The 24,922-nt window shown below is 40.9% G+C and overlaps 2 protein-coding genes across 11 annotated transcripts; one reads left to right on the top strand and one right to left on the bottom strand.

Moving 5' to 3' along the window:
* Positions 1-2,644: 2,644 nt before the first annotated feature.
* Positions 2,645-7,877, top strand: LOC121705303 (zinc-activated ligand-gated ion channel-like). 2 transcript variants are annotated; one of them, XM_042086207.1, is made up of 9 exons: positions 2,645-2,836; positions 4,252-4,397; positions 4,738-4,782; positions 4,895-5,001; positions 5,127-5,299; positions 6,027-6,139; positions 6,460-6,667; positions 6,972-7,106; positions 7,385-7,877. In XM_042086207.1, the coding sequence occupies exons 1-9, from the start codon at positions 2,782-2,784 to the stop codon at positions 7,651-7,653; spliced, it is 1,251 nt and encodes a 416-aa protein (XP_041942141.1). In that variant the 5' UTR covers positions 2,645-2,781; the 3' UTR covers positions 7,654-7,877. The 2 variants fall into 2 exon arrangements, with proteins under 2 accessions (XP_041942141.1, XP_041942142.1); XM_042086208.1 differs by having other exon boundaries at positions 4,255-4,397.
* A 1,480-nt stretch (positions 7,878-9,357) lies between these two features.
* LOC121706249 (exocyst complex component 7-like) lies at positions 9,358-20,093 on the bottom strand. Of its 9 annotated transcripts, none has more exons than XM_042087824.1 (20): positions 19,591-20,093; positions 19,405-19,470; positions 19,096-19,280; positions 18,878-18,983; positions 18,415-18,631; positions 17,888-18,091; positions 17,270-17,527; positions 15,939-16,142; positions 15,559-15,704; positions 15,001-15,156; positions 14,817-14,915; positions 14,456-14,518; positions 14,221-14,272; positions 14,021-14,071; positions 13,771-13,891; positions 11,124-11,219; positions 10,801-10,864; positions 10,663-10,704; positions 10,335-10,468; positions 9,358-9,573 (listed from the first exon to the last, which is right to left on the bottom strand). In XM_042087824.1, exons 1-20 carry the CDS (start codon positions 19,645-19,647, stop codon positions 9,471-9,473), a joined length of 2,424 nt encoding a protein of 807 aa, XP_041943758.1. In that variant the 5' UTR covers positions 19,648-20,093; the 3' UTR covers positions 9,358-9,470. The 9 variants fall into 9 exon arrangements, with proteins under 9 accessions (XP_041943758.1, XP_041943757.1, XP_041943762.1 ...); XM_042087823.1 differs by having other exon boundaries at positions 14,221-14,293; XM_042087828.1 differs by lacking the exon at positions 14,817-14,915 and having other exon boundaries at positions 14,221-14,293.
* Between the last annotated feature and the right edge of the window lie 4,829 nt (positions 20,094-24,922).

Consider the following 24,922-nt stretch of genomic DNA (forward strand, 5'->3'; position numbering starts at 1 on the left):
ACTTTTTAAGTATAGTATAAATACTCTTTTGATCCCGTGAGGGAAATTTAGTCTCTGCATTTATCCCAATCGGTGAATTAGTGAAACACACTCAGCACACACTAATCCCGGCGCAGTGAGCTGCCTGCTACAACAGCGGCGCTCGGGGAGCAGTGAGGGGTTAGGTGCCTTGCTCAAGGGCACTTCAGCCGTGCCTATTGGTCGGGGTTTGAACCGGCGACCCTCCGGTAACAAGTCCAAAGCACTAACCAGTAGGCCACGGCTGCCCCAACACTCGCAGTGGGAGGAGAGAGCAAGGGCCTTAGATGTAGGCTGGACAACTGTTTTGTTTACAAGCTCAATGGACCACCACATTCCATGGCAAGCATTTAATTCATGCTGCGAACATTTGGTCTGGATAAACGCGCACACACCAGCAACCTTCAAGCCACATGCCTTATCCCATCTCCTTCCTCTTGAGTCTCCAAAGTATTAAGCAGTAATAATAAAATCAAAACAAATACTCAAATTCACGAACATCTGTGCAGTCACTCAGTCAAGAAAATAACAGACTCATTACACATTGTACTGCAATACATCTAACAAACAAGCCGTAATCTAGAACTTGGAACCTCTTAGCTAACAAAGTTTCCACCTGTGACCTTACCATTGAAGCAAATTTCCGAAACACAAAAAACTCAGGCACCAACCACAACCGCTTATCCGGCATGAGGCAGGCAGAGCTTAACTCTTTCAGAAAGGTGTGTTTAATGTGCTTCCGAAAAAGATTGGGTAAGAATTGAATGTACAAATTTAAGTTTAATTTCACTGCTGGTTTTGCCCCTTGGACATTGGAGGTGAGTGGAAGGTCCCCAGGTTGGTCCCCATTTTGTAATTCATTTGAGATTTGTGAATCAATCTGGTTTTAGCCAGGCCAATCTGAAACCTATATTCACCAAACATTTTACTTGAACGGGCTGGGATTCAATAAACATATTAGCTGGGAGCTACACAGTGACTACTAGGGACACAAACATTATTTTCAGACAGGATGAGGATCCACAGCCCTCCATAAGTAATCCAAGCTAGATTTGATAAAACAATGCAAAGCAAAAAAGACAGGACAAAGATAAGATATTGAATTACATTCAAGAACACAGAGTATAATCATTGTGTAAGAATTTTCTAATGTGTTTTTCTTTTAAATCATATCACACTGATATAGAAACTAAACAACTGCTGACTACTTCATAGATCATAGGATCAGACTGATACTCGTTGGGACTGTGGTGTGAGGGCAGTGAATAGGCACCAACATTGTTGCTCTGTAGTTTTTCATGATCTGAGAACACACTGCCCTCAAGTGGCTCATCTCGAGAAATATATAACATTATAAAATATAACATTGTAAAAACCTGCTTTAAAAGGTAAAAAAGGCCTATATCCAAAAAATCACTTGCACCAATAGCATAATATTATTAGCTGCTGTTCACTTTATTTCAGACTTTTTTAATCGCCGAGGTTCAGAGAAATGTGTGGACAAAGGAAACCTGGTACGAATTGAGAGTCCAGGGGCATTCATTCTGACTGCCCTTGTGAAGCTCAATCCTCCTTCACATAGAAGACAGCAATGTACAAAAGAGCAACAAGTTTTACAACAAGTTGTGCTCTTTTAGAGGACAATAAATGGTAACATTGACAGTATCGACATAAGAGTGACATGACACTGTCATGAACACATGACACTGTCATGACACATGAATCCTAACCCTAACCCTAATCCTAACCCTAACTTGTTATGACAAAAACCGAATGTCACTTAATAACAGAAGCGTTATGTCATAAACGTTTATGACTTGTTTATGACACGTTCATGACAGTGTCATGTCACTCTTATGTCGATACTGTCAAAAGTGTAACCCAATACATATATTTCCAGTTTGGCTAAGTGAACTGTTTTTATATAAAGGATAATTGTGCACTGGGAGTGCATTAAACCCAGAATGCTTAAAGAACTGCATTTCGTTGTCTTTGTACTTTTCAAGACCTTTTATCCCAAAAAGCATTTTCCTACTTTTCCATTAAAGGCTCAAGGCATAGTATTCAACGTCAGATCAGGTGAACTTACACAACCACATCCTCATTGAACATTTCTTACAACCTCTGCTTTTCTGTGGTCACCGCGGGTAACCCAATGCTGGCACTCTGACTCAAACTCATCAAGCTGTCAAAATAAGCCCACTGATCCGACAACCAGTCCGGCAATTTTCTCATATAATCATATAAAACGTCTTAAACAAACTAACTGCAGAGGGCTTTGTAAACAAATAATGGGTGCCGGAGTTTGCATTGCATCGCGTGGCACCCTGTGTCTCTTGCTGTAATGAAACTGCACACAAGCACATAAACAAATGACTGAATGATGACGCTCACAATGGATCCCTACAGCAGTGAGCTTTGGAACAGGTTTAAGGCTTAAAGAGGTCATGAACCGCAACATTGCATGTCAATGGCACATCTTTTGAAGGTTTGTGAGTTAATTTGATGTGCGCGCATGAGTGATTGTTTGCTCGGTACACACAGACGTGTATGAAGTAGTCTGTACGGGATGCATTATAAAAGTGTCAGGACAATCACTGGCGTAGCACATTACATCCCATGACAGTCCCTCGTTGTAACCCATCATAGCACCATCCAGCTGAACTCTGGAGGTGGACCATATTAGCAACCTGAACATCCTCCATCTACTTGCACTCATTTTTCACTGAGCCGAACCGCTGATGTGCCAGAGGGGACAGTAAAATGGGCTCCTTGCGTCACATCCTCGGAGGACTGCTCTTGTGCCTGTCTGTCTCAGGTGAGAGTATTATTTTGAGTAAATGGCAACCAGAACAAATGTGTTGTGTGTAATAATAATAGCACTTCTATGACAGTAAGATGTATGTAACTAGTATAAGCTAGTGCACTGATATCAAAAGTGATCTTTGCTTATTTATTGCTGTTATTGTTACACTCGCTACATTGTTAGTTTAAGTTGAAGAAAAACTATCGCTAGAACAAAGAGCAGTAGGTGAATCATTCAGATGTTCATCAGAGGATCACTCATCACAGTGGGCAAGAGGGGACAGTGTCCTATAGGCCAGAGTAAGGGATTTAAATGTAATTCTGGTTGCTATAGGACGCCAGTGGAGAATAACAGAGGAGTTACATGTTTCCTCTTTTACTGATTAAAGATCAGATGTGCTGCTGCATTTTAAATTATCTGTAATGTCCTCACTATACAAGCAGGTAGACCAGCTAACAATGCATTGCAATAGTAGCCTAGAAATCTAGACGCGCCCCTAGCGACCGTCTAGCAACTCTCCGTTGGCTTGTGAGCTCCAGAAATCGAAACTTAATCAGGCTATTGAAATCGTCTATAGAGTCGTTTGGTGGGCTTAACATAATGATTGATGGCAGAGTTGCAACGGTTTGGCTTGAATTCCCTGTTACTTGAAAACAAATATCCTATTGCGTCCTATTGCGTGCAGAGGGAATTTGAAAGACAACTGATTATCCCGCCCCTCGGACTGAGCACTGCGAACGGTGAGTGCCCAGACCCTACATTTTATTGTGGGTCTGGCTCGCCAGGCTATTGCAATAGTTCAGTTTGGAAAGAACCTTGGCCTGTACAATAAATTGTGTGGCATATTATAGATAAGATCTGATCTGAGATAAGGTCTAGCTGGATTAGCTGGGAATACCAGAAGCTCAGTTTAGGAGAGAGCTGATGAGTCAATCTTTCATCCTGTCTGAAATATCTGTGATGCATGCAGACATCTGAGCAGAAATAGTAGTCATCAAGTGGAAAGACAGTTGAGTATCATCTGTATAACAGGGATAGGCACATCTATGTGCGCAAATGAGCTCACTTTGGTGTAAATGGAGAACAGAAGAGGACCAAGTAATTACCCCCTGTGGTATGCCTGTGGTAAGGTTGTGAAAATTTGATACCTGTCCTTGTTCACTGAATGAACATCCTTTGAGGTATGATATAAACCTATTAAAAGTTTCCCCAGAGATTCCTAGTTCAGATAGAGGAGAGAAATCATGGAAATAAAAAATAAAACTGACTGAGCAGAGACTTTAGCTACTTTCAATGCATCAGTCACAGATAAAAGAGTTGTTGTACTTAAAAATACACGGCATGAATACTGTATATAAGATGCAAAAATCCTGCTTTGCTATTTGCAGCATATTTCTTATGTTCTACGTGTGTTGCATGTTTTTCAGCAGCAGAAGACAATGTTACCTCGTGTGTCACCAGGAGATGTTTGGCATCTCAGCTGGTAGCAAAGAACATCGTCAGTCAGCCACAGTCACCCTCCTGTGACATTAATGTCAATGTAGTATATCTTCGCTATGAGACCATAGCAGTGGTGAGTGTCATTAACCTCATATTTTCTATCGCTCTTGTAAAAAAAAAAGTTGGTAACACTTTACTTGACGGTATCTACATAAGAGTGACATGACACATGAACCTAACCTCTAACCCTAACCCTAACTTGTCATGACAAAAACCGAAGGAATCTTAATAACAGAACTTGTTTATAATGTTTATGACACGGTCATGACAGTGTCATGTCACTCTTATGTAGATACCATCAAGTAAAGTGTAACCAAAAAGTTTTAGGCCTACTTTGTGCCACATAACTGGATTATTACTGACTTCAGCTCAAATGACTTGTTTCTATATTTGTTCATTCCACTTACACTAAGGACACCAAACTGATGCATGTCTCCAGTCGATTGACTATGAAATTGGTAGGTTGAATGTTTTTCTCCTGTGTTTCCCACATTTCATCATACTGTTCATTCTATATTAACCCCAAAGCTAGCACCATTGTATGAGGAATAACTTTTATTCTGGGAACAGAGATGGAATGATCCTGATCTTTCGTGGGATGAGACAGTCAACAACTTCTCTATTGTGGTTCTTCCAGCTGATAAGATTTGGACCCCTGTCCTCACCGTGGACAACGCGTGAGTACATTTACACTACAGACACACACAGATATTTGGTGATACAACCACTAGGTGACATTCTATCAAAGAGACTACACACCTGGTAGCAGGGGAATCATTAGCATGTTTTACATTTCTCTTAGAGTGGCTGTTAAGACAACGCCTGTCAACGCTGACGTGGTGGTGGAGAGCAATGGAACTGTTGAATATAACATCAACATGGACACTACAGTGAAATGCGAAATCAATCTTTTTAATTACCCCATCATCAAGGACTTCTGCCCAGTGGCCCTAAATGGCTGGTCAAATAAGGAGGGTGGGCCCTGACTTTACTATTCAGGCAGATAATTACATTACCTTTGGCAGACATGAACCACACTAACATTAGTATTACCATATTATTATTATTTTACTTTTTAAACTTTTGTGACTGATGTTATTTTATCATTGTTGATGGAGGTGACATTACTAGTAGTGTCAGTGGCTGCAGCAGGGTAATTACAGTGCATGAAAATGCACTGTACTGTTCTTCCTAGGCAACAACTTATTATTATTATTATTATTCCGCTTACCACTTTTTCCGTACACAATTTCTCTTGAACAGTTTAACTTCATTCAAACTTTGTAACATAGGTCTTCAAACGCAGATATACTACGATAAACTTTTAAACAGTCTACTTTTAAACTATCATTAAACTATCTATCTATTAAACTAGCTGTCTATCAACAACTTTTAAACTATCTACGTTAAACTTTTAAACGGTCTACTTTTAAACTATCAACTTTTATTAAGCTATGCAACTGCCATGTCTGTCCTAGCATCACCGCAGTAACCAGCTCTGTATTATCTATTTTAACTATACATGATATTTTACATCACAACTTTTGTATTTTCATGCACTGGTAATTCCTTGGGAATTGCGTTTCTAGTTGTTGTTGTAGTTGTAGTAGCATCACTTGCGACCCCTAATGTTTGCCACTAACAAGCTTCTTTTGGACCCCTACGTTGTTTCATTCATCTCATGCCTGTGTGTCGGTTTCAGGTTGTGGTATGCATCTAGAGTTTGGCACCGTGACCTGGACCGCTGGAAGCACTGCAGAGTGGATTACTAATTCAGTGGTTCTTACTGGTTCCGGCTTCCGCACCTACCTCTATGTAAAATGGGCAATTGCATCACACAACATTATAGAACAAACATTATAGAACAAACAGGAAAATGCACTGGCACACTCACAAACCCATGTGCACAATCTCTCTTCCCAATGATTGGTAATGTTACAATTTCATCCACATAACTAAATAAAATGCATAGTCATTGCAAAGGACCTGTGCTGCATAATGCACTTAGAATGATCTCCATAGAGTGTCATTCATATAGTTTTGTTAGAAAATCCTACCGTTTTGTTAGAATCATACAGTTTTGTTAGAGTCATACAGTTTTGTTGGAATCATATCGTTTTGTTTGCATTCTGTAGATAGAGCTGTCGGTCAGTCCGTTCAACCCTGTCGTGGGCCTTCTCATGCCCAGCGTGCTCATCGTCCTGGCCGACATCATGAGCAGCATGCTGCCGCTGGGCAGCGGGCGTAACAGCTTCAAGGTCACGTTGGTCCTCAGCTTCACGATGTTTCTCGTCCTGCTGACGCAGCACCTCCCTGACTCTGGCAACTGCAGCCCCTTGATTAGTATGTTTGCGGCACGCTACATGCTACCCAATTGACCACCATCAGAGTTGGGTTTCTAGGCAAAATCACACTCACAAACATATGGGGCGAAGAGCATATACTCTGTGGTGTGATACTTTTGTAATAACAATTTAACAATTAGTGTCTTATGGTGTGGGGTATGTCATTCAAACCATGTGACATCTGTGAATGGTTTGGGAGAACCAGCTCTTTTGTCTAAATAACTGTGTATGTGTGTGTGTGCTGGGTGTGTGTGTGTATTCTCATAATTTTTTTTTTGCAACATGGTCTTTGTACTTAACAGGGTACCATTTCCTCATCTCCCTCCTCTTGCTGGTAATGAGCATGCTGACTTCACTGCTCCTCACTCGCCTGTCAGGAGGCTGTGTCTTCCTATTGTGTGGATGTAGAAAGGTTACTGAGGACAAGCAGGAGAAGGGTGAGGACATACCTGCCTTCATGCCACCATTAACTCACATGTGCAGGGAATTCATATATCTTCGCAGTTTGAAGTTGGAGAAGGCAACAGACCATAAACAATTACACTGACAACACTGTCAAGGTCACATAATAACTTACTTCAGCTTCAGCTTGTAATTTTACCTCTATGCCAATGTGATGTGGAAACAGTATTGCTTGTACACAACCTCACTACACCAACCATACCGTGACCACAATAGAATGAGTAACCGTGTGACAACAACCATTTTCACACAGGTAATGGAGTGGTCAGTGGTGATGTGGCACTAGGCAATGTGCCTGAGATGGAGGACACGTTTCACCAGAGAGTGTTGGGTTTCATCGAGACCAAACAGCAAAAGGAGAACCAGGAGAACAAGCGTATGGCCTTTGCTGAGAAATGTGACCGCATCTACTTAGTGCTTTACGTTTGTCTCTGTCTTATCTATATGATCGGCATAGTGGTCACTGTTCAACAAAACATCTGTGATGAAAACAACTTTGGTTTCTGGAATGATTTGAAATAATGTTTACCTCATGATAGCAATTCTTTTAGGGTTAAAATTATTACTTTTAGTTAGCCATGTGGCCCCTCTTGGCATTAAACAAAGACATCCTCCCCTCCCCCAATGAAATGCTAATGTACTGGTTCCAAGGACTATCAGATCCACAAGACAAAGGATGTTACCTTGCTATAATGTATCCATGTGTCATGAAATGTAAATATATTCATGTTTGGTATCATTGTAATAGTCTCAGTACAAGAATTGTAATGATTTGATTGTGAGAATGTTTGGAACATTCTATAAGTGATATTTCTGACCCTTTTTTATTTGACCCTTTCAATAGAGTTCCATTATCAGCATCATAGTTGGCCCCACAAGACTTCCTTTTTAACATTCCATGTTATCTTAATGCAGAGGAAGTAGATTGGGGCCCAAATAGAATGTTCAAGCATTGTTTTTGTTTTTATTGTTGAAAGGGTCTATATAAGATATCTCTCCTCATGTTCTTCAGATAGGTGTGAAGTAGGTGTGAGTAGGAGTGTCTGATGCCATCTGGAGAACAGGGAGAGAGAGAAGAGAGAGAGAGAGAAGAGAGGGAGACAGAGAGATAATGTAGAGTAGAGAGAGAGAAGAGAGGGAGAGAGAGAAGGAGGGAGAGAAGGAGTGCTATAATCTTGGCCACGTTGCTGAGACAAAGGCGCGCATCTCCTGCGTGCGGACGGATCATGTGATGGTCTTGTTCCGCCCTGAAGGGACCTATCTCCCGACAATGACCGGCGTTATATACATTATCCCGCTTATTACACGGCTACTTACCAAAACGACACAATAAACTCCCAGGCAATAAAGTATGACTCTTTAGCCCACATAGCCTAGGCTATAGCCTATTTGTTACCGTTTCATCATGGCTTTTGCTGAGAAACAAATAGTTCGCAACAACACACGCTGAACTTGAATCAAACATTCTTTAGAACACAGCTGATCAACCGTCTGCTTTCACTTTTGAATGAAGTTCCAATCCTTGCGTAGTGATATGAAAGAATTGACTTAGAAGCACAAAGCCCATTTTCCTTGACAGCGGTCTGTTATTCAGAATTAGCAGACCGCCGAACGTTGGGAAGGCCCATTCACGTGAATGGAGCATTCTGCAGCACTATGAAGAGCCGTGTAATAAGTAAGGGATAATGTATAGAACGCCGGTCATTGACGGACGGCTCCGCTGCGCGTCAGGGTCCGGTTCGCCCTGTCGGGACCTATCTCCCGACAATGACCGGCGTTCTATACATTATCCCTTACATATAAGATATCTCTCCTCATGTTCTTCAGATAGGTGTGAAGTAGGTGTGTCTGATGCCATCTGGAGAACCAACCAAGTGGGATTATTTTGCCGCCAAATTCTTCCTTTGTTTAACCCATACAAAAGTGATTAACTTGCATTGTAAGAAGGATGGAGAACTGAGGAAGAGGGAGAGGTTGATCCAACAGAGGCCATGGCCTACACAGACCATAGACCATTTCTTTACCCTCTCTGCTTGTAACGGAATAAACCTGATTCCTGAGTGTTCCTGAAGTTTGCCAGTCTAAGTTAATATAAAGTAATTATTCACCACAATTACTTTCACTCATAATATCCATAGTATATATTTTTCTCTTTTTCAATGCACTGCACTTGCTTCCCAGACATGTATCAATGACAAATACCTGACAAAATGACCTTGAGACAGCTTTGAAATAGAGATATTTATTTAGCAGATTTCAGCAAAGAACATGCAAAACATTGCAAATGAATAATTAATGAACACTAGTGAACACCATGTAATTCGATAGCAGATCCCTAGTCAGATTAGGGTATCAAAGAACCTCTCAATCATCTCATCCAGTTCTTCAGGGCTGTACTGGTTATACTTCTGTGGGTGTCTGGTGAAGTTAACCTGCTCATACCTGCATGAAGATGGACATTCTGTAAACCATGTGTTAGCCATTTTCTTTTGATTCTCATCTTTACTTTTTTCATGTAAAACAAAAAGATGTGTATTAAAGGAACTGTGTGTGTTCTGAGTTGGCGCGAGTTCGAATAGTCTTGAACACACCATAACATCCTGTACTGCACTCTGCCACTGACTTGCATGTATTTGATACTCTTGAGGTACAATGCACACACGCACGCACACACACACACACACATAAACACACACGCACATGCACACACACAGCACGCACACACTCACATGCACGCACACACACAGGCACACACACACACGCACAAACACATAAACACACCCACACACACATCAAAACACACACACACACACACACACATGCAGGCAAGCAGGCACACACACACACACACACACACACAGATACACATGCAGGCAAGCAAGCACACGCACACAAGCACACACACACACACACAGTCACACACACACACCCATTACCCCCCGCCCCCCCACACACACACATTCATAAGCGAACCCTCCCACACACACACACAGAAGCACACATATACACAAAAACAAACACACACTATGCACACATACTCATTTACATACACAAAAGTAGGGAATGGAGTAGGAGATGGAGACAAACTGACAAGCAGAGAGAATGTGCAGGACTGGGCAGTGGTCATGCGGTACATCTAGTTATTATCATTATTATTATTATATCGAAAACAAGTTAAAAGTGTGGCTATGACTGGAGCTCACCGCTGCAGAAAGGCCCTATAGGCCTGTCCCACCACATAGACCTGGCCCCTAGAGAGGGCCTCTCGCTGGTCCGGGTCAGGGATGGCCCACTCCCTCTGTGCCCTAAGCAGCTCCTCTAGGCTGTCGTTAAAACTCTAACAACAGGGGAGTCATAGAAAAAAGAGGTCATAGAAAATAAACCACATTTGGCATCTAATGCATATCACTGGTGCTTGTAACTGCATGGAAATTACACTGTGTGATTTAGTGTCCTCTGTGAAATCTGTTTGAATTCATTTTAGATCAATCACAGAAGAGGGAATTTAAAAACCTACAGTGTTCTTTGTACCTTAAATTTTCCTTTGATCAAGCGGCACTCTTTTTCTTTTAGCTAAAAGATAAGCGGTGAGAGTCAAGAAAAAACGATCACATCTACAAAGTTATGCTGTATGTATTCATTATGACCCAACAACTTCCAAAAGTCTACCTCAGAGCCTGGTTGTACAGGAGGAATCCCTTCATCCTTCAGGTATTCAATAACCGCCAACCAGCTGTAACATAGACAAATATAAACGCACACACTCAAATGCACACACACATACAAAAAACACTCACACCCACACGCATACATACACTCACTCACTCACTCTCTCACACACACACACACACACAGAGACAGACACACAGACACACACGCACACACACACACAATCTCCCCTTCACAGAGATTATTAAAAAAGTGCAGCAGGGAGAACCCATCCTCTCCGGTCCACTGTTCTTTCCCTGTCTCTGTTTGTCCTGGCCTGTCACCTTTGGAGATATTTCTGCTTCTGCTCCTCCGTCCTGCTCTCCCACACAGCCTGTGGTGCATCAGCGCCTTCCTCCCACAGCCCTCTCAGCTGAGCCCTGGGGACACACTAAGCTATTGAGATGCACCACTAAAGGCCATTGCACACTCCGACTCCGTGTTTTTCACACAATTAAAAATAAATACCACCTTCTGTTGTGTCAATTACATTTACACACAACTATATGCACTTTCAACGGTCATATGAGTTTTTGGAGGCAGTTCGATTGCCGAGTTTTTCGCCTCCCTATGTCAGGGAATGAGCTTGCTGCAGCACTGTTCTGTATTTGATGGGTTGAAAACATACATATGAAATTTCACTGTGCACACACCCTCACACATCACACTGGAATATTAGAGGATGAACCAATACTGCTGTACTGACCAATTTATCAAATTAAAGATCTATTTTACTTTTTCATTGACAAAATGAAACTATAGCTCACTCCAAGGGAAATGAGATTGGCAAGTGGCAGGTTCATTATCTACCAATCGGCCCCATTTAGATCTGTTGTTTTGTTCAGCCCATTAATTATGACCGGAATGCTAGCGAAGCGGTGGTCATATGGGTTTAGTCAGAGATTTCTTCTTCCGAATTTTTTTTTTCTTCAGTAAATTTGTGTCAACGATTCTCGGGACATTGAAAGACCAGGCTGCACAAAACTTGGTGGGCATGTCTGTGTAATCGCAGGTATCTTTGACTGACAAGTTTAAAACTGCACAAAATTTTAAGAATAGGATCATTATGACACCCTCTGAATGCATGCCAAGTTTCGTGGAGTTATCATATCAGCTTCACACACACACACACACACACACACACACACACACACACACACACACACACACACACACACGCATATACACACGTACGCACACACAAACACATAAAGACACACAGTACAGTACACATTTACGCTCACACACGCACATACACACACACACACACACACTCACACGCAGGCACACACACATAAACACACACACGCATAAACACACCCACAGTACGCATGCACGCTCACACACGCGCATGAACACACACACTCACTCGCACGCACGCACACACACACACAGGCACGCACACACAACACACACACACACACTCACGTACACACACACATAAACACACCCACACAGAAGCACACATATACACACACACACACTATTTTACACACACAAAAGTAGGGGATGGAGACAAATTGACAAGCGTGATTTATTTTTGCGGAGAGAATGTGCAGGACTGGGTGGCAGACATATTTTGTACCGCTCTGCAGTACATCTAGTTTTTTTTTTTTCTGTGGTCATTGATTCAAGATTGAATGATTCAAGTGATGTTACTGTAATGTCAGAGAGATGTGTATGGCAATGCAATTCCTCTGACAATGAAAAGCCTTTTCATTATGTCAAATACTATTATACAACACAATACCAAACACATGCATATCTCAAACACATGCAAATTAACATCGGTGGAGCACTATTTGGACCCTTTCTGACAAGTTGGAAAAACTGATGAGGGGATGACTTTTTGTAAAGCGACCTCCAGTTTGAAAGGCACTACATAAGTATAAACTTGTTATGGAATCCACTATCTTGAAATCTCCTGGCTTCTTCTTATTATAACCTTTTTTTCTTTTTACCTTTTCAAGAATTAATGCGACTCTAACCGCTTAACGTATAGACATGTTGAAATAACCGTTCTGGAGGTCTGGAGTGGGGCAAGAGAGTTATTTTTTCAGATTTTTAAAAAAGTTTCTACTTTTTGAGAAATAGGGGATTAAAAATGTTAAAAAGCTCATTTTTCCCCCATAAACTTCAAAGGCTGTGATGTCATAATGGCCTAAAGGCAGCTGCGCCAAAGATCCTTGATTACTAGCTCCGCTTTAACCCTCTCTGGCTGCGCTTGTTAAGCTCCCAGAGTAGTTCCCGGGCTAATTAGAACACTGGCACAGGTGTCACCTGTGAATTCAACCATCTCAGCTTCTAATGCATACAATCTGGTGCTCCCTAAAACTACACATCCTGTTTAAGTGTTTCCCGTGTGTCAAAATAAAAGTCACAGCCATATCTCATGCTTTGAGCATTATATCTCCAGAACGGTTTGACGCATATGCTTCAAATTTGGTACAAGTGTTTGTATGGACTCAAAGATGAAGTGAGTTGATGTTGGAGGTCAAAGGTCAAAGGTCAAGTCAATGAACACTCTGAGTGCGATATCTCAAGAATGCCTTGACATACATGCCTGAAATTTGGTATGAGTGTTTGTATGGACTCAAAGATGAAGTGAATTGATGTTGGAGGTCAAAGGTCAAATGTCAAGGTCAAAAACACCTTGAGTGTTATATCTCAAGAACGCCTTGACACACAAGGTCTTTTGGTATGAGGGTTTGTATGAACTCAAAGATTAAGTGATTTAATTTTTTTTTTTTTTCAAGGAATTTCCCCACCAACATTAAGCCAGCAGCTTTCCATCCACTATTGTAATTCCTCTGGCATTACATTCTAGTTTATTGTTCATATTGTTAATATTTATTGTTAATTATTACTTGTTAAGTACTATTACTGTTACTATAATATTATAATTATCATTATTACACCTATTATTATTACCTCAAAATAGATTTGTGAATGAAGTTGTAGTTGTTGAACAGGAAGATGGCTCTTAGGGAAGGGTCATCGTATGTGGTGGCCATGTTCTCCAGACTCAGGAAGATCTGCTCGAGCACCTCAGCTGAAAACCCAGAGCAGGGAGAGAGAGAAAGATGTATTTAAAAAAAAAACTCAGCCTGAAAGCTTAGAATGCACTCTTTTGAGATTTACAGTCAATGTAAAAAAACTGTCTAGACCCTAATTCACATACAAATGAATGGTCTCAGACATGTGATATCATCTGGGGTCTCACTGCCTGGTTCTGCAAAAACACAACAACAAAAATATAAACAAAAAAAACTCACACTGACAACAACGGATGTTCTAAAACCAAATTTGACTTTCATGCTGCTTCCCTAACTGGAGCATGTCAACTGTTCAGATAATACTTAAAAGGTATAGTAAACGTACCCCTGGAAGCTGGAACCTGGAAAAGCTCTGCTGTTGACTTCAACTGGACCAGCTGGCTTAGAAAGAGAACGACCTGGGAATAGTGAGAAGGCCCAATCTATCCATATGCATACCCTCAACTCACTGCACTGATATCGGAGATCTTACAGCGTACATCTTAAACCACCTCACTGATGTTACAGTAAAAAGATGATCTCAGGTGAAAGGTTTCGTGATAACAAAGCGTGCAGCTTACATTGCTGGTCAGCTCATGAACTGTCCCATCCTCAGGCATCTCTCTTTTCTTATTCCACTCTTCCTATAAATAACATTATTCTCATAAGGATAAAGTTCCTGTGCACAGCCTTCCAGGTGCTGGTGAGGTGCAGTCGTGAATAGATTAAAAGGAAAGTGAAGGATCACCGCACACTGGTGGGATTTCTTTGCTGGTTTATTTTTTAGTGAACAATGCGTTTCGCCAAGTGATCCTTCACTTTCCTTTTAACATTATTCTCATATTTTAGAATATGTGCTACATGTTTTCAATTTATAAAGAATGCAACGTGTAGACACTACTCTCAACAGCAACCAGGCAGCCGACACTCAGGACAACATACCATAATTCTACCGGGATACTTATCCAAAGCTTGCTGAGCAAAAGCTCCCATGGACTCAATGAGATTGGGCAACTTGTCCTTGGTTTCGTTGGTTGTGTACTATAATCACATGATCAGAAACTGAGAGACAATCCCGATTGAACTGAAACATGCACATTCTTATTACTGCAAATGGACTGCTCACCTCCAGCACCTTGTTGATGCTGGGCTGTGCAGCCTTGAGGGTGTAAAGGGCACGGAGGAGCGTCAGCAGGGCGTCATAAACATGGTAAGCATTCACGGCATGGCGCACAGCAAAGACGATGTACTCCCCTTCCTCAATCAGTACATCTAAAGCTTCCTGTGGGGAGGGGGACAAATGGATGGATGGATGGAATGACAGACTGACACACAGACAGATAAAAGCTGTAGAATGTAGATAGAGAAAAAGGAATACCAGTATGTGACATAACCTAAAGAAAACATGACATTCTGAATGGTGAGATCAATGGCCTTCATGCAGTAACATTCTCCTAAATTTAGCGTAATGTTAATGACCAAAAAGTGACGATTTGACTTCTGACTTGCCCAAAATCAATGGGAATCTGCCTTAGAACAATTTTCAGGAACATTGCCCAACAACATGCAATTAGAGGAATGCACAATCATCACCTTAACTCAATACCTTCAACTGCTACAATACAAACATCATCTATGACGAGCACATTCTTCCTCCTTCCAACCACCTTGTTTATCATCTAACCTGCACCAGTGGGTCAAAGGTCTTTTTCCAGTGAATCTGAGGAAAGACTCTGGCAAGGGCAGAGAACTCCACACTGGCCAGAAGACTGAAGGCTTTGAGGCACTGACTGTAGCAATCAATGTTGATGTCACTCCAACCCTCCTTCCCTTTTAGATAGTAGGAAAAGACACAAGAACACAGAGCCTTGAGTTTCAATATGACATATCCCTTAAATTATTATATATCGTAGATAGATAGATAGACAGGTGTTGGACAACGTTTGACATTTTTCTTGCATCCATAGCATAGCATAGCTATCTTTGCTATACTGTAAGAATGCAGGCATTGAAATCATTGTTGAAACTATAATTGACATCAAGACATCAGACATTCAGTCTGACCTAGTCTCTTGAAGATCCTCGCTAGGCTGCCCCTGAAAGAGCTGAGTGAGGAAGACGAAGAGGAATATGAGGAGGAGGAGGAGGAGGAGGACAAGGAGTGCAGGCTTGTGAAGGAAACGCTTGTCTTCCGCAAGTGACCTTTGAAATCCTTAAGAGAGCGGTGCAAGCGACATGATCGTGCCTTGGAATATGTAGTAAAGATGTCTGCATATAAAAGAGAGAGCAATCTCAGAAAAAATCTTATTTATAATGGCCATACACATCTATTTCTCACTCTCATCAAATATAACCATAATACACTGGAGATATGTAGCCTGGGTGTTCCCATGCTGCCTTGCGCGCGATTTGATTCATGCTGCTAAGGCAGCCTCGAGACCATGGAGCAAATTTTCGCCTGAGATAGGGAACCAATCACAGAACAGGTGGGAAAGCAAGACGATGATGAGCTATGTACAGACGCATTTGATAGACACCCGTGGCACCCAATAAACGGATCTGGGCATTTTTTTCAAATACGAGAAAATGAACGTTTGGTTCCCAGACCACGTCTCATTGAGAAGTGGTGGCGCTAGCCAGGCTAGGAGATATGCACACAGTATTTAAGAATATAAAATGCTGTTTTTGTTCTGGTTCCAGTCCAATTTTGGTATCAGGTGACCACTGAATTTGTTGTTTTAGCAGGACTAGCTAAAGGGGAAGCTGTTGATGAAGCTGTCGTTCCCCAATGACGGGCACGCTCTGCCCAGCAGAAGCTGAGATCCAGCTGTGATGGGGTCAAGAAGATCATCTCAGCAAGCCACCATGAGGGGACACCCGAAACTGTTCAAGCTGTCTCTGGTGACCCTCTCCATTGTACACAACCAGGTGGGAATAAGTTTGCCTTATTTAGCCTTTTTCCATCGACAGAGAACCGGCTCCGTTCCTGTCCGGAACCAGTTAAAGAACAGGTTCGCTGTCGGTGGAAAAAACGCCTACAGAGACTCTTAGAATATATACCTTTGACTTTCCCATTTTAACTGAAGTATGAGCTCTTCCAGCTATAGCTTATCGATAAGGTTTTCGATCTGTCAGTGTTGTCATCTCCTGCCTGCGTATCACACCAATGTGTCAGTGTCAGAACCAGAACCAGCCGGCTCTGTCAACTGAGTTGAGAGTATGTATTTTTTGTGTTTTTTATCTTTTGCATCTTCTGGTTATATTCTTGAATGAGAATGAGAAACACACTTACACAAACATATTGCTAAAACAACTAATCCAACAGGTGCCTATGACTACAGATATACACACACAAATATATAAACATATACATCCACTCTCACTGTCATACTCACTGACTACTCGCTGAGGCCTTCCACTGAACAGGCCATGCACAGGCTCGAAACCTGGGTGTCGCTCTAGTGAGCGGGTCTTCTTCTTGCCTATCACCCATGACACTGTCTTCCTTGTGAAGGGGCTTCCAGGGAAAGGTGCCTTAAAAGTGTTTGGTGATTCTAAGCGATCAAGAGACCGTGTCTTCCGTCTACTCTGATTGCTTGCCAAAGTAAGCGGACTCTCCTCTTCAATGATGTCTGGGAGTTCACGGAGTTTAGCTAATATGCACATATACAGAGGGGTGAAATTAGGTATGGGAAAGGGGGCTTAAAGTGTACGTGAAGAACACATACTATTGCCGTACATGCTTTCCTTGACTTAGAAACTTGAATGACCTGATACTAGTCACAACATGGTTAGTTCAATAGTTCCAATTTACCACATCATATTATTTCAAACTATTTTACCTAAACAACTCTATACAGTTTCATATTCTTATAGCTTAATTATAAAATCATGCTGCAAGTAGGCAAGATAATGGGCTTTAGGAACACAGGCATTTATGACAAATAATACTTTCAATACACTATGAAAACAGGTGAAAGCCAACTCTCATGTATCAACTCATTGGCACTGACAGTCTTCCTTGCGGCGAGGTAAAGGCCCCAGGTTTGAGGGTCGGTCCAATGAGCGGGTCTTCAACTTGTTGGTTAACCATGATGCTGTTCTCTTCTTGTGGGGACTTCTGCAAGTGTCTCGGTCTAGTGACCTAGTTTTCAGTTTTTTCACACCCTTCCACATGAAAGCCTCGTCAGCCTCGTCAATGTCCTCTAGCCAACAATCTGGACAAAACAAAACACATAAACTAACAAGGATGTAGGGTTGTACGAACCACTCCTATCATCATCCACAATCCTTAAAATCTCCTCTAACATCTATCTTAACAACTCCTTGTGTTCTTGATAAGTGGGTACGCTGCAAATACAAAAACAATTCTACATGAGGGAAAAAGACTCACCCCCATCTCCCAATGCTGGCTAGTATAGCCTGAATAATAATTATTGTAGTTATCTTTAAAAAGATTAAAAACACTGGTATCACTTTCTCTCGTCTTGTGATCAATAAAATCTAGTGCAGTAGAGTAGGGCATTGAGGTACCCATTACCAAAGCTGGAGCAGTCCTCCACAAACCAGGTGGAGATTGGCACCATGTCCTGCAGTAGATTACTGGGGATGCCCACATCCTCTTTCTGAGTGCCCAACACCTCCTCTTCGTCAATCAGGTTCAGGATGTCAGTTGGAGAGGCGGGGTTACTGCACCTTAGCAACAACCTCTTGAATTCACACAGCAGCTGTGCCTTGGCTGAATTCTTGGTCTGCCTCTGTGTGACAGGTCATAAAAACCATTACCAATTATTATGTAGCTACAGTGGAAAGATCTAATAGCACAAATAATTGAATACTGTACATTGTCTTGTGTATAACAATAAAAACAATCATGTTGTCAATTACATTGCCGATATATATGGTTTCTTCTCATTTTGGTTCCATTCTAAAAGCATTTAATTTTATAAAGTGAGCTGGCAGAATAACTGAGGCGGGCTTAAACGAAAGTAAATTAACGTTACCAGTGCTTTTAGCTCAGGACCCTCAGGGATAACTTCCTCAAAATACTCCATGGCTCTCTTGATCTGGTCTAAGCAGTCCAGATAATTTTTCAGTCGTCCTGTGGGGCTACATGACAGCAGACAAGCATAGAATTGCTTTCCAAAACATTAGGCTGGCAACGTCATAAAGTTTAAATAAACTAACCACACATTTAACATACAACTAAGTCACTTTTTACCCTTGACTAATGATCCATGCCGTGGTCTCCCTGATGTTGTAATGAGAAATGACAGAATCTAACTCTGCCAGGGTTAGGTCTGTTTTAAGATCCAGCTGTTTTAACCTCTGTGATTCCTCATACATTGGCATGATTTTGTTCTCCATGCTCTCCAGTTTACCATATAGTGAAAAGAAGACGGAGTCCTGACAAACATCAACATATGTGACAGGTTGTACTATGACTAGGCCTACCATTCAATGCAATTACATCATTACAATGAAATTAAGCATTAGTCTAGGTAAAAGGGGAATATAATGTTAACTTTACCATTTTCATGTGGAGTTGGGCATTCCGTTCCAGGGCATCAGTGATGAAAGAGAGTAATGTTTTATCCTGAATAGCCAGGAAATACTGATATGACCTTGCAGGCATGCAGCTAATTGAGCTAGCACTATATATTGGCTAGCTTCTAGCGTATAAAAACAGCTAACATGAGTTAGTTATATGACAAACCTGTTTGAGACTTGTCTCGATTTCTTCTACACGTGTTATCTTGTTTTTGTTGCTCATTGTGCCTCCTGAAACTTGAGTCGTAGTCCTGATGGTGGTAAAAAGTGTTCATCTAGTCTTTTTGAGTAGAAATTAACAGACACTGTAGGCTACCAAGCTCTAGCAGTGAAGTTTTGGGGGTAAATGGCTCTGGCACTAATCATTAATAAACTATTTCCTATAACTAAGTTGCTGTTTCCTGCACATCAATTCAAGGCTAGACAGATGGCTAAGTTGACTCTTTTTGGTTTGTTTGAAATATAAAACGTTTATATGGGCGTATTTAGGCTTAAACCTATTAATAACTTAAACTTTGACTACATTTATAAAAGAAAAGTTTATCATTAAAAAAAACCATGGGGGGAAATTATGCGGATAGTCTGCGAGCCTCAATTTTGTTAACGGGTTATGTCTCATTATAAAGCTTTCAAATTCATGTTGATGGTGGTAAAGATCTCAGCCTGTGCATACGGACCGCCGTCATGCTATCCGGCAAAAGATTCTTTGGACGCCGCTATTTATGGATTTTCGGCTCCCATTGACTTACATTGAACACATGTAAACAAAACGTCAATTATGTGCTCAAACTAACGCCGCTGACTTATGAAAACCACCATTCCACTTTGATACGAAACTACATAATTGTACAACATTTATACAACAAAAATCACAGAATTTGGATCAAGTAATGTGGAGAAATCTTATGCAAAGTGTCAACCCCTAACAATGTGCCCATTGCCCAAATTTATGGTCGACTAATGTCGAATGTCAGAGTAATGACATTGAAAAAGGTACCTTAATGATACACTTTAATTTATAAAGGTACGAAGTATAAAAAGAAAAACACAATTTATCAGATGGATTACCCAAATAATTTGTAACAAAGTACATTTATTCGAGGGCACATCTATTCCCAGAACTATAATGGGTGTTAAATATTCCACAACCACTAGATGGCAGCATGACACAGCACATAAAGTACACCTACGTGTCGCTGCAACCTGAAGGATGGCGTAGTTGAATATCCACTTCTCCTGCACTTCGGGTCTAATAGCGGGTGAATTGTATGACCACCAGATGACGCCATTTCACTGCACCTCGGGCCTAATAGCTGCTGTAACTTCGTTTAAGTATTAAGCCTCGAGGAGCCGACGGTTACACTTGTTTTATGGGCGCTGCGCAAGCCGGGTAGGCTACAGAAGAAGCCAATAGGCTACAGTCGCGTGTGTTTGTGGTGATTTATTCCATGTATTAACAAAATAATAATGTAACATTAAAAAAATAGCCTACATAGATAAAAAAAACTAAATAATTACACCAAAAAAGTAAAGAAGCTTTATCATTGATATATAAGCTTACTGAAAATCAAATATAGGCCTAGCCTACAATTGTGTTGCACAGACAATATGTCCTACAGATAATCACAACAGTAAGAACATAGGCTAACCTAAGTCATGACGACACGAGGGCTTAAGTCTCATGTTGGCCTATGACTACGTAGTCTAGGCTACCAAGCACGTCTGTGTCTGCCACAGTGAAATAGCTCCAATATTAATTGTGTCGCCAATAAATATATGCTAACATGAATCTCATCAGTCACCTATAGATAAGGGTTAGGCTATAACATATGTAGGCTATAATGTAAAAATAGGGTCATATCATATAATGTTGACTTATTAAGATGGGGGAGAGAGCTGGACATATTACACTGAACTAACTGTTCATTGTTGAAAATCAATCAAAAGTTTGTAGTTGATCCGGATGTCATTGGTCGCAAGGACTGTTAATGGGTGTATCCACAATTGGGACCTTGTTACAAGTTGGTCTTTCAGCTGCTAATGCAATCAGTGGCCGTCAGAAAACATGTTAGACAACTGAGGAATGAGATTCCACACATAAAATGTACAGTCAAACAGAACCCACAAACATCAATGGGAATCAACCAAACACTGCAGGGAACCATGTTATTGTCAATCAGCACTCTGCCACGCTAAATCAGACCCTGCTTATGTTTGTGCAGAGCAGAACAGATATTTGTAGATATGGTGCAGGACCTGTTAAGAGAGATTGGCAGCTCAGTCTCCCTCATATTAGTCCCTACGGTGAACGATGTAATAGCATAGTGCTGCTGCTTCTGATGTGCAAGACAAGACAGGGTATATATTCATAATGTGACAGGCAGCATGTATTTATCATTATGTTACAACCTCTGCACAACTACTATTGATGTTAGAAGAACAACAATACATCTTCAAATGTTCATTGCTTATTACATGTGTTATAAAAACAAAATCCTTGTCTGCTTTCTGTGTTTTTGCATGCACCTGTCTACAGGGGTGTAAAGACATATTTGTTCACCATGCACTTAGGCTGTTCTGAGTCATTGTTTGTATGTTATAGTATTTGTTGATTTCCATTTATTGCCCATTGATATTGCATTCACATTATTGTTTATTATTGCTATTCTCCTTATTAATGTAGTGTCACCAACATTTAAAATAATATCAACTGACATTGTTATTCATAGCCATATTTATTCTGCTCTTATAAGGTAATACAGTGCACATATTTATATTTCATTTATACTACTCTAAACCACCTTCTGAAAATCAACTGTATAGTACTGCACCATATTTCTTGACCTGTCTCACCACCTGCCTATACTGTAGGCTACTTACACCACCTTACTTACAACACTTTGAAGAGCCAAAAACAAAGCTCAGCACACCTGTTCTGTGCATCAGCAAAGTTGGAGGGTTAATTTATGAACCATCACTTCTAGCTGAAACATCACTTCTAGTAGGCTACATGTGACGTGTAGGCTAGAATAGAAGTCTTTATTGTCCACTACTGGGGAAATTCATCGGCAACACTTTATTTTAATGTGTCGTTGTTACAGTGTACCTACATGTACCTAATTAGGTACAGTGGTACAACCTGTGTAATAACATGTACTATCATTGTACTTGCATTATGTATTTGTGGGTACCTACATAGGCTATAGTTGTTACATTGTAATACTGAGTGCTTTTACCAAACTTTGCCAATTTGCCTACATTTTCATCAGCTGACCTGAGACCTGCTGGATGGGGTAAATCTGGTCATGATAGATTTGATATACAAACCATTCTTAGCTCCAGTCAAGGCCTCATTGTCTTCAGTGTACATGTAACAGCTGAGCTGCTACAACCTTGTTACTCTTTGATACAGTGGAATAAACCTATTAAGTGTACCAGTTAATTACTTACATGCACATATGACATGTATGTTGTGTCTTCGATGTCTTGGAACAGGTCTACTAATTCACATGTACTGTGTGGTGTAACAGCAGACACGTTTCAACACATCAATTACAGGATGCATGACATCATTGACAGGATGTATATAATATGTACATGTATATGTACAAGTACTTAATTGGTACACTTTATTTGAATGGGTTCATTCCACTGTATCAAAAGAGTAATAAATAACACAGTTGATACATGTACTACAGTATGTAGGGTAATGGCAGACATGTTCCAAGACACCAATGACACAACATGTAATGTAATATGTAATTCTAAGTGGGCAATTCCACGGAAAATTGACTTTTTGTCACATCCATAACGCCAGTGAAATGCCTTGGCATTTGTATGATGTGAATGTTACTATTCATTTTTTGTGCATTTTTCTCATGTACATTCTTCAGCCAGAAATAGCAAATGCTCAAATTTCATGTAATCATTCACATCATACCATACCATCACATTTTATTGGCGTTATGGATGTTAGAAAAAACGTAATTTTCCATGGAATTGCCCAAGTACTTAGTACTTATGCCACTGTATCAAAGAGCAATAAGTGTGTACCAACACAGTTGATGTAGTGAATTAGTAGACCTGTTCCAAGACATCGATGACACAACATACATGTCAGATGTACATGTAAGTAATTAACTGGTACACTTAATAGGTTTATTCCACTGTATCAAAGAGTAACAAGGTTGTAGCAGCACAGCTGTTACAAGGATACAAGGATACAAGGAAGTTTATTGTCACATGCATATAGTTACTGGAAGTAAGAAATGCAGTGAAATTATGTCTGGTGTCAGCCTATTTGTGCATTTATGGGGGGGAGGGGGAGTGCAGTAGAAGAGGGGTTTAGTAGATTAAGTGGCAAGGGCTGCATAAGAAAGGTGGGGGAGGATTGGGATTGGGGGGGGGGGGGCACCAACAAGGAGCACCCAAGAGCAAAAAAACATGTACACTGAAGACAATGAGGCCTTGACTGGAGCTAAGAATGGCTTGTATATCAAATCTATCATGACCAGATTTACCCCATCCAGCAGGTCTCAGGTCAGCTCTTTGCCTCTGATGAAAATGTAGGCCAATTGGCAAAGTTTTGTAAAAGCACTCAGTATTACAATGTAACAACTAAGCTTATATGTAGGTACCCACAAATACATAATGCAAGTACAATGATAGTACCTGATAGTATATGTTGTTACACAGGTTATACCACCGTACCTAATTAGGTAGGTACCAGACATGTGGACTCGAGTCACATGACTTGGACTCGAGTCAGACTCGAGTCATGATTTTAATGACTTCAGACTTGACTTGATAAAATTCGGCATGACTTGCGACTCGACTTGGACTTGAATACTATTCACTCAAGACTTGACTCGGACTTTGCCTCTTTGACTTGTGATGACTTGACATGTCTCGAATCAAAAACTAAATTTCCTGATCGTGTACCAGTCAACCCAGAGACGCTTTCCCGCGACTAAAAATAAATAAATAGCGGAGACAAGCGGCCAGAGCACAGTTCAGTAGATTACTGCCACTACCCCCACACGCGTTACGCACTGTGTGTAGGGCACCAAGAGACAGAGGAAGGACCAACATTTAGCCAATCACTAGTAGCTTTACTGCAAACTGATTTGCACTCTTGTTAGAGAACGTTTGTCAAAAAGCACCAACAGCATGTTACATAAAGATGATACTTTTCGAGTCCTCTCCATTAAGATCCAACTTAAACTTATGCTAAGCTACTGCATTTAATTGAGAACACATCTAAGCACGCACGAGAGGGAGAGAAAACGAGTAGGTTCCAGCTGGCTTGTCATTGTTGATGATGATTGATATCTTCTTTTAAATATAAGAAACATATAAAAAGAAATCGTGGAGGCAAAAAAATACGAGATTAGAGGAGATTGTGAATTTATCCGTTTCTCACTAGCCTACTATACTGTTATAAACTATGAGATCCAGGTCACTATGACATAGCTGCACTCACTGTGATTTGGAAAGTG

The sequence above is a fragment of the Alosa sapidissima genome, chromosome 3 (assembly GCF_018492685.1).
Source record: "Alosa sapidissima isolate fAloSap1 chromosome 3, fAloSap1.pri, whole genome shotgun sequence".
NCBI lineage: Eukaryota > Metazoa > Chordata > Actinopteri > Clupeiformes > Clupeidae > Alosa > Alosa sapidissima.